The 14,651-nt window shown below is 45.3% G+C and overlaps 1 protein-coding gene across 6 annotated transcripts in view; it reads left to right on the forward strand.

The window, feature by feature from the left end:
- Positions 1-14,651, forward strand: part of POLN (DNA polymerase nu) — a 617,268-nt gene that overhangs the window by 441,594 nt on the left and 161,023 nt on the right. For all 6 annotated transcript variants that reach the window (XM_063924721.1, XM_063924733.1, XM_063924728.1 and 3 more), the window contains one exon: positions 7,426-7,540. In XM_063924721.1, coding sequence (XP_063780791.1) covers positions 7,426-7,540 — 115 coding nt within the window. The remainder of the gene's footprint in view (positions 1-7,425; positions 7,541-14,651) is intronic.

The raw sequence follows: 14,651 nt of genomic DNA on the forward strand, positions 1-14,651 counted from the left end.
AATGAGCGGTAGGATTGCCAGGGAGCTTCTTGTAAGTGGAGTTGTCAGATAAAAGTTCATCAAGATCTTTGATATATTGTATCCTGTCTTGGATAATAATTGCACCACCTTTGTCGGCTGGGCAGACAATAATTGAAGAGTCCTGAGATAGAGATTTTAGAGCTGCTTGTTCCCTATTCGTGAGATTGGAAAAAATCTTGGGTTGTGCCCCTTCATATTTACTGACGGCACAATCAAGCAATCTTGAGAATGACTTGATAGATGCATTTGTGCTCTGTGGGTCAAAAGTAGAAGAAGATTTTGTGAATGTTGCCCTTTGTTGTGTACTGGGTTGATGTTGAAAAAATTCACGCAGCCTTAAAGACCTTTCAAAGCGGTATTGTTCAGTACGCCATTTAAATGCATCATGTTTGTTGGTGGGGATAAAAGACAGTCCCTTGTTTAACAATCTCGTTTCATCTACAGACAAGGATCGAGAGGATAAATTGAATATTAGATTGGTGTTTTCTTTTTGGTTTTGCTGCCTGCAGGAGGTTTTGTAGAGCCTCTGGTTTTGCTGCCCCCTTCGTGTGCGCTGGTGGAAGGAATAGCGTCGACGGATGTTTTGGTCACTGCTCGTGGGGTGAGCCTGTTGGGCGATCGCGCATCATCTGAATCCTGGACTAAAAAATCACTGTCGCTGTTATCTGAATCCTGTCTCTTGGGATTCTTGTACTGTTTGTTTCTCCAGGATTGACGTTTATTAGTGAACCTTGAATAGGTGACTTCAGAGCCATGTAGCCAGCGGTAAACCTTGTGTTCTTCATAATCGGCTAACACAACTGATAATTTGCTTTTCTTGTATTGTATCAGGTCACGTTTGTAATTGTTAACTTGAGCCGTTAACTTCTCCCATTTTGCTGCATGTGAGCCATCACCTAATAGTGCTTTATTAGCCACTTCGTATGCAGTAATGTTAGAACGGTATCTGGCAAGTTCCCAGATTCTTCAATGACAAGGAGCATCAAATCCATGCTACACTTGTTTAATATTGATGTCCATTTTCTACAAAAGTCCATGTTGCTGCGGCCAATGGTCGGGATGTTTTTGACCCGAAAACCACGTGGGATCTTCTTGGCACGGTAGTAATCGGAAAGTGAAGTGCCGTGCAGCAAATAATCCGTCTCCTTTTTCTTTAAACGTAACAAATTATGGTAAACTTAATCAGCCGTGATGTTGTCTTGGTGAGTGAGAAAATCTTCTTTAAACAGAATAGCTGAGGCCTCAACATCTGTATAACTAAGGACATGATCAGAGTCCAGTGCATTAGCAGCAGTCGGTTCCACGGCTTCCATCATCATGCGCGAATGTTCCCTGTGACACAAAAGTCACAGCAAGATAAAAACAAAAACCGTGATTGCTTGTTAAAAACGAATAGAGACAATTTAAGCAATCCAAGTAGAGTTTGTGAAAATAGAACGGTACCCCACTTCTTTAGGGGTGATTGCACACCCCAATGTTATATACAATGGGTGTAGTTGGCACTCAGAGACAAACGTATTGACCGGGGTGCCCTCCTTGAAGAAATGCACAATATGGGTGTCTGCAGTGTCGGAAGCCACAGTCCACTGACCCCTCTGCCACAGAAACAGGCGGCACTCCACGGATTTGGTGTAGTATGAAAACTTTATAAAACAAACAGCATGAAGAGTCCAACGTTTCAACACCGCGGCTGGTGTTTTTGTCAAGGACACATGGTGAAACAAACAGTGTGTACATTGTTCTTACCTTAAATACCCCTCTCTTGTCAGTGCAGCCAAACAGGTGCGGTGGGCGGAAGAGTCGCCGGCGGCCCCGGCTTCGGGCCGCTAGAGATGATGTCACCGTTGCTAGACTACCGGGAAACACCAACACCCGGCGCATTCCGTTACTGCGCTGTAGAGCAGAAGCATTATTGAATACAACGTGTGAAAAAGTGATACATAAAAATAATATGAGGAAACAAAATAAAGTTTCCAACAGTGTAAGTGAAGAGATACTTAATAGCTGAGCGATCATGTGACTGGGAGACTATCTAAACATTTTTAAATGAATATCAACATGTGTATAAATTAAAAAACTTTGCACTATAGAGCATACCACTATAGAACATGATGATGAAAGGCTCAGGAACTTAATGCTGCTACAGGTTGCACGCTGTACATATACTAGTAACTCCCAATGGGTACAATAAACTGGCCAGTATAGCAATACAATGACATTTAAAGGAAAACACTCCACAATCTGGTATTTCAGGCTTGAAAGAGGATGTCTGCATAGCTTGAAATGACGGGCGACTGGCTGATCATTGTCCTTGCCCTCGATGGCAGCTTTAATGGCTGACCGGTGGAGGGCTTATACGTTCTTTGAATGTTCTGATCGTTTGACCAACATACAGTAGTCCACAAGGACAGATAATAACGTAAATTCTTTCAAGCCTGAAATACCAGATTGTGGACCATGTCCCTATCTCCAACCGCGGTGGTGACAGACAGAAACTTCTGTCACAACGAGAAATGCGATGGATCTCCCTGCTGAACTATGTAGCACCTCAGGGACTGAATGAAAAACTGACATGGAGTGTTTTCCTTTAAATGTCATTGTATTGCTATACTGGCCGGTTTATTGTACCCATTGGGAGTTACTAGTATATGTACAGCGTGCAACCTGTAACAGCATTAAGTTCCTGAGCCTTTCATCATCATGTTCTATAGTGGTATGCTCTATAGTGCAAAGTTTTTTCATTTATACACATGTTGATATTCATTTAAAAATGTTTAGATAGTCTCCCAGTCACATGATCGCTCAGCTATTAAGTATCTCTTCACTTACACTGTTGGAAACTTTATTTTGTTTCCTCATATTATTTTTATGTATCACTTTTTCACACGTTGTATTCAATAATGCTTCTGCTCTACAGCGCAGTAACGGGATGCGCCGGGTGTTGGTGTTTCCCGGTAGCCTAGCAACGGTGACGTCATCTCTAGCGGCCCGAAGCCGGGGCCGTCGGCGACTCTCCCGCCCGCCGCACCTGTTTGGCTGCACTGACAAGAGAGGGGTATTTAAGGTAAGAACAATGTACACACTGTTTGTTTCACCATGTGTCCTTGACAAAAACACCCGCCGCGGTGTTGAAACGTTGGACTCTTCATGGTGTTTGTTTTATAAAGTTTTCATACTACACCAAATCCGTGGAGTGCCGCCTGTTTCTGTGGCAGAGGGGTCAGTGGACTGTGGTTTCCGACACTGCAGACACCCATATTGTATATATATATATATATATAGCTATATATATATATATATATAGCTATATATATATATATATATATATATATATAGCTATATATATATATATATATATATATATATATATACCGTGTATGTGTGTGCAGCTTTTCCTAAGCTTTTCCTAAATGTGTGTGTATTTGTAATTCTATATATAGAAAAGTGTGTGTATCATGTATGTATTTGTGTGTTTATACACACACATATATATATATACATACATACACCATATACAGTATGTGTGTGCGGCTTTATATATATCTAAATGTGTGTGTCTATATATTTCTATATATAGAAAAGTGTGTATATCCTGTATGGATTTGTGTGTGTTTTATATATGTGTCTATGTGTCTATCTATCTATCTATCTATCTATCTATCTATCTATCTATCTATCTATCTATCTATCTATCTATCTACATACATATCTATCTATCTATCTATCTATCTATCTATCTATCTATCTATCTATCTATCTATCTATCTATCTATCATGTATGTGTGCGCGGCTTTATAGATATGTAAATGTGTGTGTATATATATTTCTATATATAGAAAAGTGTGTATATCATGTATGTATTAGTGTGTGGTATATATATATATATATATATATATGTTAATGTGTGTGTTAATGTAAATGTGTGTGTATATATATTTCATATAGAAAAGTGTGTATATCATGTACAGTATGTATCAGTGTGTGATAGATATATATATATATATATATATATATATACATATATATGTTAATGTGTGTGTTAACATGTATGTAAATGTGTGTATATATGCCCAGTCAGCGCGTGCTGTATCTTTGCTGTAAAAGCCAGGATGTGCCACTCATGTTACACTCCTTTCAGAGTGCCAGCTTCTTACCCGGGTTATGAGCACATGAGCGCGCATAACCCGTGTTGCTGGGCCCGTGTTGTGTGAAAGGGCCCAGTTGGAATAATCCGGGTCGAGCGACTCTGTATTCCAACTCGGGTAGCAAGCAGGGATGAACTCATGTTTAACCCGGACTGCTGTGCAGTGTGAACGGGAGCCGGGTCGATGCGACCCATTTCCCGTTCAGTATGCCGGGTTGCAGACAGTGGTGGCAGGGCACCTGAGGCGGGTCGCACCCTTGGAGCTCCTGTGTCAGGCTCCCAGGTGCGACTCGCCTCAGGCGGTCTGAGAGGGGTATTAGTGACTACTGAGGAGGCTGCTTGTGCAACTCATAGAAAGCACCCAGGTATTTGATTTTTTAAACGGAGTGTCTGTCATGAACTTATGTAGATATATACTGCACAAACATACGTGTGGCTTCCGGGTCTCTGCGGGGATTCAGTATGATATCCCGGCTGACGGTATACCAGCGGTCAGAATACCGACGCCATCATCCCGATAGTGTAAATCCTGACAGGGGGAGCTAAGACTGCTAAATATTTCCACTGTACTGTACCATATGCCATCTTGCATGGCTAGACAAACACATACTGCCCTGTGTGTTGTCCTACTTAGTAAATATGTATAATTATTTTGTATTCTATTAAATTGGCTATCAACAAATGAGGGCTATAACCAATCCAAAAAATAAATAAAATTAAACAGACGAGTGACGGCCGTTACTGTTGTGCCTAGGGGCGCCCTCACCCCTAAATCCTCCCCTGTGTCTAATCCTAGCCCCCTTCCCCGCAGCCTAACCATAACCCCCCAATCCTAACTCTGCTACTCCAGCGTAAGAATTCCTCACCTATCTCTAATCCTAAAGCTGGGTACACACTCTGCAATATATTGGCCAATATATTGTTCCGCAGTGGAACAGAACGATATATCGGCCACATTGCTAAGTGTGTACGCACTATATGTGCGCCTCCGAGGTCATTAGCAATGGCTTCTGGACGGTCGTGCTGCAGGGCTGACAGGAGACATCGCTAACGAGGGCCACACTGCAGCATTGCCGCCCCCATCGCTCCGTCGCTGTCGGAATCAACAAGAGAGTATGCACTTGCCAATGCTGGGTCCCATAGGCTGTCGGATAGGCTGGGTACACGCATTGTTAAGTGTGTACCCAACTTTACCCTCTCTAGTGCCTAACCCTAATTTCCCCTCCCTCACAGCCTAACCCTATCCTCCCACTCACAGCCTAACCCTAATTCTACCTTCCCCGCAGCCTAACCCTATCCTCCCACTCACAGCCTAACCCTAATTTTACCTTCCCCGCAGCCTAACCCTATCCTCCCACTCACAGCCTAACCCTAATTCCACCTTCCCCGCAGCCTAACCCTGTCCTTTCACTCACAGCCTAACCCTAATTACCCCTTCCCCGCAGCCTAGACCTATCCTCCCACTTACAGCCTAACCCTAATTCCCCCTTTCCCGCAGCCTAACCCTATCCTCTCATTCACAGCCTAACCCTAATTCCCCCTTCCCCGCAGCCTAACCCTATCCTCCACCCCACGGCCTAACCCTTTTGTTGACATTCTGACAATGTCGACATTCTCATGTCAACATGATTAATGTCGTCATTATGACTGTCAACATATACCACTTCAATCCTTTTAAGTGTGCCTCAAGCTCCTGTCCCCTCCCAATGTAACAGACATTGCCTGCCGACATTTGAAGAGTTTTGACATTATTAATGTTAATATTGTCAGTGTCACCCTACTGACTACTTCCTGACTGAAGCTTGTCACAGAGGGGACTAGACCTTATAGTGAGTAGAGTACTCCCTGAGTAAAGTACCTCAGCACCTCCTCTACACTGTGTCACAGGGCAGAGCAGCTCCCTGACTGACTGACTGATTGACTGAAAGACCTATCACCTATGAGAGGGTTGAGATTGAGGTAGATAATCTGAATTCTAGTCAGGTTTTTATAATTATAATATGTGGGGTCTGGAGGGGATATTTATGGATTTATATGTATGTGTGTATATGCATACATGTGCTCTGGGGTTACAGTTGGGGCCTCACCACACCGTCCGTGAGGGAGATGCAGCAACGTGATCAATGAAGGGTGATGATGATAAAGCATCAACGCTCTTCAGTGGCGACGGTGTGGACCACGCTTGGGTCTGCCTCCTGCCTCGGCTATGCGTCACTATAGTGCAGCTACAGGCTCAGTGTGTCTGTGTTGGCACACTGGCTGCTATGCCCCCAGTATAATGAGAACCGGGTGGACAATGGAGGGAGTAAAGTACAGAATTGGGGATGTGTTTGGTGTGCTCAGTTAACCCAGGCATTCTTCTAGTGAGGTGTCTGACCAGAGTCACTGCCAATGCCCAGTACTAAAAAGTGTGTGTTCTGTTAAGCACTGATGATAGATTATATGACAAGCACTGATGTTTGTTATAATATATGAACGGTCACTACAAAGCTCTCTGTTTTATATGGCAGTCACTGTAATGCTGTCTGTATTATATGACAGTCACTACGATGCTCTGTGTATTGTATGGCGGTCATTGATGCTTTTCTATTATATGGTAGTCACTGAAATGTTCTCTAGTATATGGTAGTCACTGTGATGCTCTCTGTATTATATGATGTCACTGAGATGCTCACTTTTCTTTGTTATAGCTCTACTATGTAGTGTTTGAAGGTAGATGCAAACTATGCCCTCCATGGAGATAGCCACACCCATGGCACAGGACTCGCCACATATGTAGACCACACCCACACTACACTGGCCACACCTCCACATCACTAGCCACATCGGCACAGGGCTTGTCACACCCCCTGCAGCATCACATAATAGGCCCTTCATAAATTTCAGCTCCAGGCACATATGGACATTAATCTGGCACTGTCTATATCTGCTAACTTGATCTAAGACGTTGGCAACATAATAAGAATACAACTTCCTGAGTGTACATACAGTATATGGACCTAGCAATTTGTATTGAATTTGTAGAATTCTTTTTAATATTTAACAGCTAAAATGTATAATGACATTACCACTCTCTCTCTGAGGAAGGGAAGTGCACAAACATAACAAACTGTCCCACCCCTCGTGTTACTCAGAGGTATGTGATCTGCACCCTCAGCAAATGATTACCTTACTGTACATGCACTTCTTCATTTATTGTGAGCATTTTGCCTACACATGTATTAGAATATTTATGCTATACAAAGTGTTTCTCTTTCTAGATTTTTCACAAATAGAACTTCGTTTGCTTGCTCACTTTTCCTCTGATCCTGAACTTTTACAATTATTTAACAAAATGGAAACAACTGATATCTTTACAAGTATGGCTTCTCAGTGGTAAGTAAAGCATTGTAACACCATTATTTAAAAGCTGCTAATTAAAAAAGTATAAAAGGTTCTCAAACAAATGCTCACTCATATATTGCCAACTTCTCCAAAATGGTCGATAGACTCCCGAATTAGGCTGAGGCCTCGTAGACTCTTTAGAGAACATGCAATTCTCCTAAAAGTGTCTGTTTGTTCTTGACTCAGGGATGAATCATTTAGCATCAACCTACCGACTCCCCCCCCCCCACGTAATTCTACAAATGGTGTCATCAAACTGCACCCCCCCACTTCTCTTCATTGGTTCCCTTTGTGTTCAGGAGGAGCGGTATGACAAGTAGGCATGAAAATGCTTAGTGCATCTGACATAAATCAATAAAAAACTAAATATAATGATATAGCAAAGCGTATGATATAGAAAATCAAAGCAACAGTATCAGCAGTAAAGTAAACGCAGCTGTAATATGCCTGGCTACCTTGAAAACATATTTGCCTACCTAATCTGCCTCATCTTTTAACTCTCTGTTATCCTTCTATTGTCCCATCATGTCTTCTGCTTATTTTTTTGTGTATGTTAAGTGTTATGGGGGAACAAAATGGTTACCAAGGAGCTATGCTTGTATGTGTTTTTTATGTTTGTGTCAGGCTAAATGGTACAAAGGAATGTGCTAACAAGAACTGAGAGAATGGGCCTAATTCTGAGTTGATAGCAGCAGCAATTTTGTTAGCAATTGGGCAAAACCATGTGCACTGCAGGAGGGCCAGATATAACATGTGCAGAGAGAGTTAAATTTGGGTGGGGTGTATTCAAACTGAAATCTAAATTGCAGTGTAAAAATAAAGCAGCCAGTATTTACCCTGCACATAAATAACATAACTCACCCAAATCTAACTCTCTCTGCAAATGTTATATCTGCCACACCTGCAGTGCACATGGTTTTGCCCAATTGCTAACAAACTTGCTGCTGCGATCAACTCAGAATTACCCCCATTCTGCGTTCTGTTCCATATTTTGATGATGCAGCCGCATTATCCAATACTATGTGCCTTTTATATACTAATTAACTTTAATTGGAGTATCTGTCTTTATGGTTTTAATTAACTCCTTGGGCCGAATGTAATGGCTTGCGAGACGGCCGGAGCTCCGAGACTCCAGCAGAACTCGTACGTGGTGTCTGGACTGGATCCAGTGATGCTTGAACAGGTAAGTCTGGAAACTGGGCTGGGATCAGTATTGCTGGAAACCAGGCTGGGATCAGTATTGCTGGAAACAGGACTGGGACTGTTTTTTTTTTTTTTTTTACTTGAAGCCCGAGGTGCGTGGCTTCATCACCCATTGTCTTGTGCAAAACATGCTGGGGGCGTAGGACCTTGGACCCTCTCCAAAGGGAGAAGGGCCCCGTTACTCCCCAACCACTCAGAGCCAAAAGGCCTACTGGGGAGAAAAAAGGTCTGTGGGTCCCTACTTGCCGAAGCCCAGAGTGACCCTCAAGTATCCACAGGGTTGGCCAAAGCTTCCCCCTGGGGTACGAAACAGTCTCCAGCCCTCCCCAAAAGGAGAGGGCTTTGACAACTATGGGAGAGGGTGGACCATAAGGGTCTCACCTAAACCCCAACAAAACTGTGACAAACACAAAAAAACACAAGAGTGCAGTGTAGTGCAAAAAAGTGCAGCACACGTAAGTAAAATAAATAAATAAATAAGCCCCAGCATAAAGTCCTGGGGAAAAAAATAAAATTATCCTTGCCCTAACCAAAAGGCCAGGGCAAAGGAAAGTGGGTGCAGACAGGAAGGATGAGGTGCTCAGTGCAAAAGTGCCGTACTAGTGCTTGGTGTGTCAGACGACCAGTGCAGTTTCATGCACCCCTGGCTCTTCCAGCAGCAGGGGCACATAGCAACCTCGGGCTTCAGGCTGCTCCCGACCTCCAGCCAGACCAATCTTCATACCCACTCTGTGCAAGGGTCAACCCCCAGTACGAGAGTAGATACTAAACCAGGCCATTCCCGCACCACGCAAGGGGTCCTATTTTAACCCCTTCTTAGGACGACGGATACTAAGCCCAGTTTCTCTATCGTCCTAAGTGGATGCTGGGGTTCCTGAAAGGACCATGGGGAATAGCGGCTCCGCAGGAGACAGGGCACAAAAAAGTAAAGCTTTACTAGGTCAGGTGGTGTGCACTGGCTCCTCCCCCTATGACCCTCCTCCAGACTCCAGTTAGATTTTGTGCCCGAACGAGAAGGGTGCAATCTAGGTGGCTCTCCTAAAGAGCTGCTTAGAGAAAGTTTAGTTTAGGTTTTTTTCTTTACAGTGAGTCCTGCTGGCAACAGGATCACTGCAACGTGGGACTTAGGGGGAAAGTAGTAAACTCACCTGCATGCAGAGTGGATTTGCTGCTTGGCTACTGGACACCATTAGCTCCAGAGGGATCGAACACAGGCCCAGCCGTGGAGTCCGGTCCCGGAGCCGCGCCGCCGACCCCCTTGCAGATGCTGAAGCGTGAAGAGGTCCGGAAACCGGCGGCTGAAGACTCCTCAGTCTTCATAAGGTAGCGCACAGCACTGCAGCTGTGCGCCATTTTCCTCTCAGCACACTTCACTGGGCAGTCACTGAGGGTGCAGAGCGCTGGGGGGGGGCGCTCTGAGAGGCAAATATAAACCTTATACAAGGCTAAAAATACCTCACATATAGCCCATAGGGGCTATATGGAGATATTTAACCCCTGCCTGACTGGAAAAATAGCGGGAGAAGAACCCGCCGAAAAAGGGGCGGGGCCTATCTCCTCAGCACACGGCGCCATTTTCTGTCACAGCTCCGCTGGTCAGAACGGCTCCCAGGTCTCTCCCCTGCACTGCACTACAGAAACAGGGTAAAACAGAGAGGGGGGGCACATTAATGGCTATATATATATATATATTAAAGCAGCTATAAGGGAGCACTTAATATAAGGATATCCCTTGTATATATAGCGCTTTGTGGTGTGTGCTGGCAGACTCTCCCTCTGTCTCCCCAAAAGGGCTAGTGGGTCCTGTCTTCATTAGAGCATTCCCTGTGAGTTTGCGGTGTGTGTCGGTACGTGGTGTCGACATGTATGAGGACGATATTGGTGTGGAGGCGGAGCAATTGCCAAATATGCAGATGTCACCCCCCAGGGGGTCGACACCAGAATGGATGCCTTTATTTGTGGAATTACGTGATGGTTTATCTTCCCTTAAACAGTCAGTTGAGGACATGAGGCGGCCGGACAATCAATTAATGCCTGTCCAGGCGCCTCAAACACCGTCAGGGGCTGTAAAACGCCCTTTGCCTCAGTCGGTCGACACAGACCCAGACACGGGCACTGATTCCAGTGACGACGGTAGAAATTCAAACGTATTTTCCAGTAGGGCCACACGTTATATGATTTTGGCAATGAAGGAGACGTTACATTTAGCTGATACTACAGATACCGTAAAACAGGGTATTATGTATGGTGTGAAAAAACTACAAACAGTTTTTCCTGAATCAGAAGAATTAAATGACGTGTGTGATGAAGCGTGGGTTGCTCCTGATAAAAAGTTGATAATTTCAAAAAAGTTATTGGCATTATACCCTTTCCCGCCAGAGGTTAGGGCGCGCTGGGAAACACCCCCTAAGGTGGACAAGGCGCTCACACGCTTATCCAAACAAGTGGCGTTACCCTCTCCTGAGACGGCCGCACTTAAGGATCCATCAGATAGAAAGATGGAAGTTATTCAAAAGAATATATACACACATGCAGGTGTTATACTACGACCAGCTATAGCAACTGCCTGGATGTGCAGTGCTGGAGTAGTTTGGTCAGAATCCCTGATTGAAAATATTGATACCCTAGATAGGGACAATGTTTTACTGTCGTTAGAACAAATAAAGGATGCATTTATCTATATGCGTGATGCACAGAGGGATATTTGCACACTGGCATCTCGGGTGAGTGCTATGTCCATTTCAGCCAGAAGAGCCTTATGGACACGACAGTGGACAGGCGATGCGGATTCAAAACGTCACATGGAGGTTTTGCCGTATAAAGGGGAGGAGTTATTTGGAGTTGGTCTATCAGACTTGGTGGCCACGGCTACTGCCGGGAAATCCACTTTTTTACCTCAAGTCACTCCCCAACAGAGAAAGGCACCGACCTTTCAACCGCAGCCTTTTCGCTCCTACAAAAATAAGAGAGCAAAGGGCTTGTCGTACCTGCCACGAGGCAGAGGAAGAGGGAAGAGACACCAACAGGCAGCTCCTTCCCAGGAACAGAAGCCCTCCCCGGCTCCTGCAAAAACCTCAGCATGACGCTGGGGCCTCTCAAGCGGACTCGGGGACAGTGGGGGGCCGTCTCAAAAATTACAGCGCGCAGTGGGCTCACTCGCAGGTAGACCCCTGGATCCTGCAGATAATATCTCAGGGGTACAGGTTGGAATTAGAGACGGATCCTCCTCATCGTTTCCTGAAGTCTGCCTTACCAACCGTCTCTTCCGAAAGGGAGAGGGTGTTGGAAGCCATTCACAAGCTGTACGCTCAGCAGGTGATAGTCAAAGTACCCCTATTACAACAAGGAAAGGGGTATTATTCCACTCTATTTGTGGTACCGAAGCCGGATGGCTCGGTAAGGCCTATTCTAAATCTGAAGTCCTTGAACCTCTACAGAAGGGGACTTTATGGTATCCTTGGACATCAAGGATGCGTATCTACACGTTCCGATTTACCCCGCACACCAGGGGTACCTCAGGTTCATTGTTCAAAACTGTCACTATCAGTTTCAGACGCTGCCGTTCGGATTGTCCACGGCGCCTCGGGTCTTTACCAAGGTAATGGCCGAGATGATGATTCTTCTTCGAAGAAAAGGCGTATTAGTTATCCCATACTTGGACGATCTCCTAATAAGGGCAAGGTCCAGAGAACAGCTGGAGACAGCTTTAGCACTATCTCAAGAGGTGCTAAGACAACACGGGTGGATTCTGAATATTCCAAAATCCCATTTAATCCCGACAACTCGTCTGCTGTTCCTAGGAATGATTCTGGACACGGTTCAGAAAAAGGTTTTCCTTCCAGAGGAAAAAGCCAAGGAGTTATCCGATCTGGTCAGGAACCTCCTAAAACCAGGAAAAGTGTCAGTACATCAATGCACAAGAGTCCTGGGAAAAATGGTGGCTTCTTACGAAGCAATTCCATTCGGCAGATTCCATGCAAGAATATTCCAAAGGGATCTGTTGGACAAATGGTCAGGGTCGCATCTGCAGATGCACCTGCGAATAACCCTGTCACCAAAGACAAGGGTGTCACTTCTGTGGTGGTTGCAGAAGGCTCACCTATTAGAAGGCCGCAGATTCGGCATTCAGGATTGGATCCTGGTGACCACGGACGCCAGCCTGAGAGGCTGGGGAGCAGTCACACAAGGAAGAAATTTCCAGGGAGTATGGACGAGTCTGGAAAAGTCTCTTCACATAAACATTCTGGAACTAAGAGCAATCTACAATGCTCTAAGCCAGGCGGAACTTCTCCTGCAAGGAAAGCCGGTGTTGATTCAGTCGGACAACATCACGGCGGTCGCCCATGTAAACAGGCAGGGCGGCACAAGAAGCAGGAGTGCAATGGCAGAAGCTGCCAAGATTCTTCGCTGGGCGGAGAATCACGTGATAGCACTGTCAGCAGTGTTCATCCCGGGCGTGGACAACTGGGAAGCAGACTTCCTCAGCAGACACGATCTTCATCCGGGAGAGTGGGGTCTACATCCAGAAGTCTTCAACATGTTAATAGACCGTTGGGAAAGACCAATTGTAGACATGATGGCGTCTCGCCTCAACAAGAAACTGGACAAATATTGCGCCAGGTCAAGAGATCCACAGGCAATAGCTGTGGACGCACTGGTAACTCCTTGGGTGTACCAGTCAGTGTATGTGTTTCCTCCTCTGCCGCTCATACCAAAGGTATTGAAGATCATACGGCAAAGAAGAGTAAGAACAATACTAGTGGTTCCGGATTGGCCGAGAAGGACTTGGTATCCGGAACTTCAAGAGATGCTCACGGACGAACCGTGGCCTCTACCTCTGAGAAGGGACCTGCTACAGCAGGGTCCCTGTCTTGTTCAAGACTTACCGCGGCTGCGTTTGACGGCATGGCGGTTGAACGCCAGATCCTAAAAGGGAAAGGCATTCCAGAAGAAGTCATTCCTACCTTGATTAAGGCACGGAAGGAAGTCACCGTGAAACATTATCACCGCATTTGGCGAAAATATGTAGCGTGGTGCGAGGATCGGAGGGTTCCGACGGAGGAATTCCAACTGGGTCGTTTCCTACATTTCCTGCAATCAGGATTATCTATGGGTCTCAAATTGGGATCCATTAAGGTTCAAATTTCGGCCCTGTCAATATTCTTCCAAAAAGAATTGGCCTCTGTCCCTGAGGTCCAGACTTTTGTCAAGGGAGTACTGCATATACAGCCTCCTGTGGTGCCTCCGGTGGCACCGTGGGATCTAAATGTAGTTTTAGATTTCCTCAAATCCCATTGGTTTGAACCATTGAAAAAGGTGGATTTGAAATATCTCACATTGAAAGTGACTATGTTACTAGCCCTGGCCTCTGCCAGGAGAGTATCTGAATTGGCGGCTTTATCTTATAAAAGTCCTTATCTAATCTTCCATTCGGATAGGGCAGAACTGCGGACTCGTCCGCATTTTCTCCCTAAAGTGGTATCAGCATTTCATCTGAACCAACCTATTGTGGTGCCTGCGGCCACTAGCGACTTGGAGGACTCCAAGTTGTTGGACGTTGTCAGAGCCTTAAAAATATACATTGCAAGGACGGCTGGAGTCAGAAAATCTGACTCGCTGTTTATATTGTATGCACCCAACAAGTTGGGCGCACCTGCTTCTAAGCAGTCGATTGCTCGTTGGATTTGTAACACAATTCAACTTGCACATTCTGTGGCAGGCCTGCCACAGCCTAAAACTGTAAAAGCCCACTCCACAAGGAAGGTGGGCTCATCTTGGGCGGCTGCCCGAGGGGTCTCGGCATTACAACTCTGCCGAGCAGCTACGTGGTCGGGGGAGAACACGTTTGTAAAATTTTACAAATTTGATACCCTGGCAAAGGAGGACCTGGAGTTCTCTC

This window comes from Pseudophryne corroboree, chromosome 1 (genome assembly GCF_028390025.1).
Source record: "Pseudophryne corroboree isolate aPseCor3 chromosome 1, aPseCor3.hap2, whole genome shotgun sequence".
Classification (NCBI taxonomy): domain Eukaryota; kingdom Metazoa; phylum Chordata; class Amphibia; order Anura; family Myobatrachidae; genus Pseudophryne; species Pseudophryne corroboree.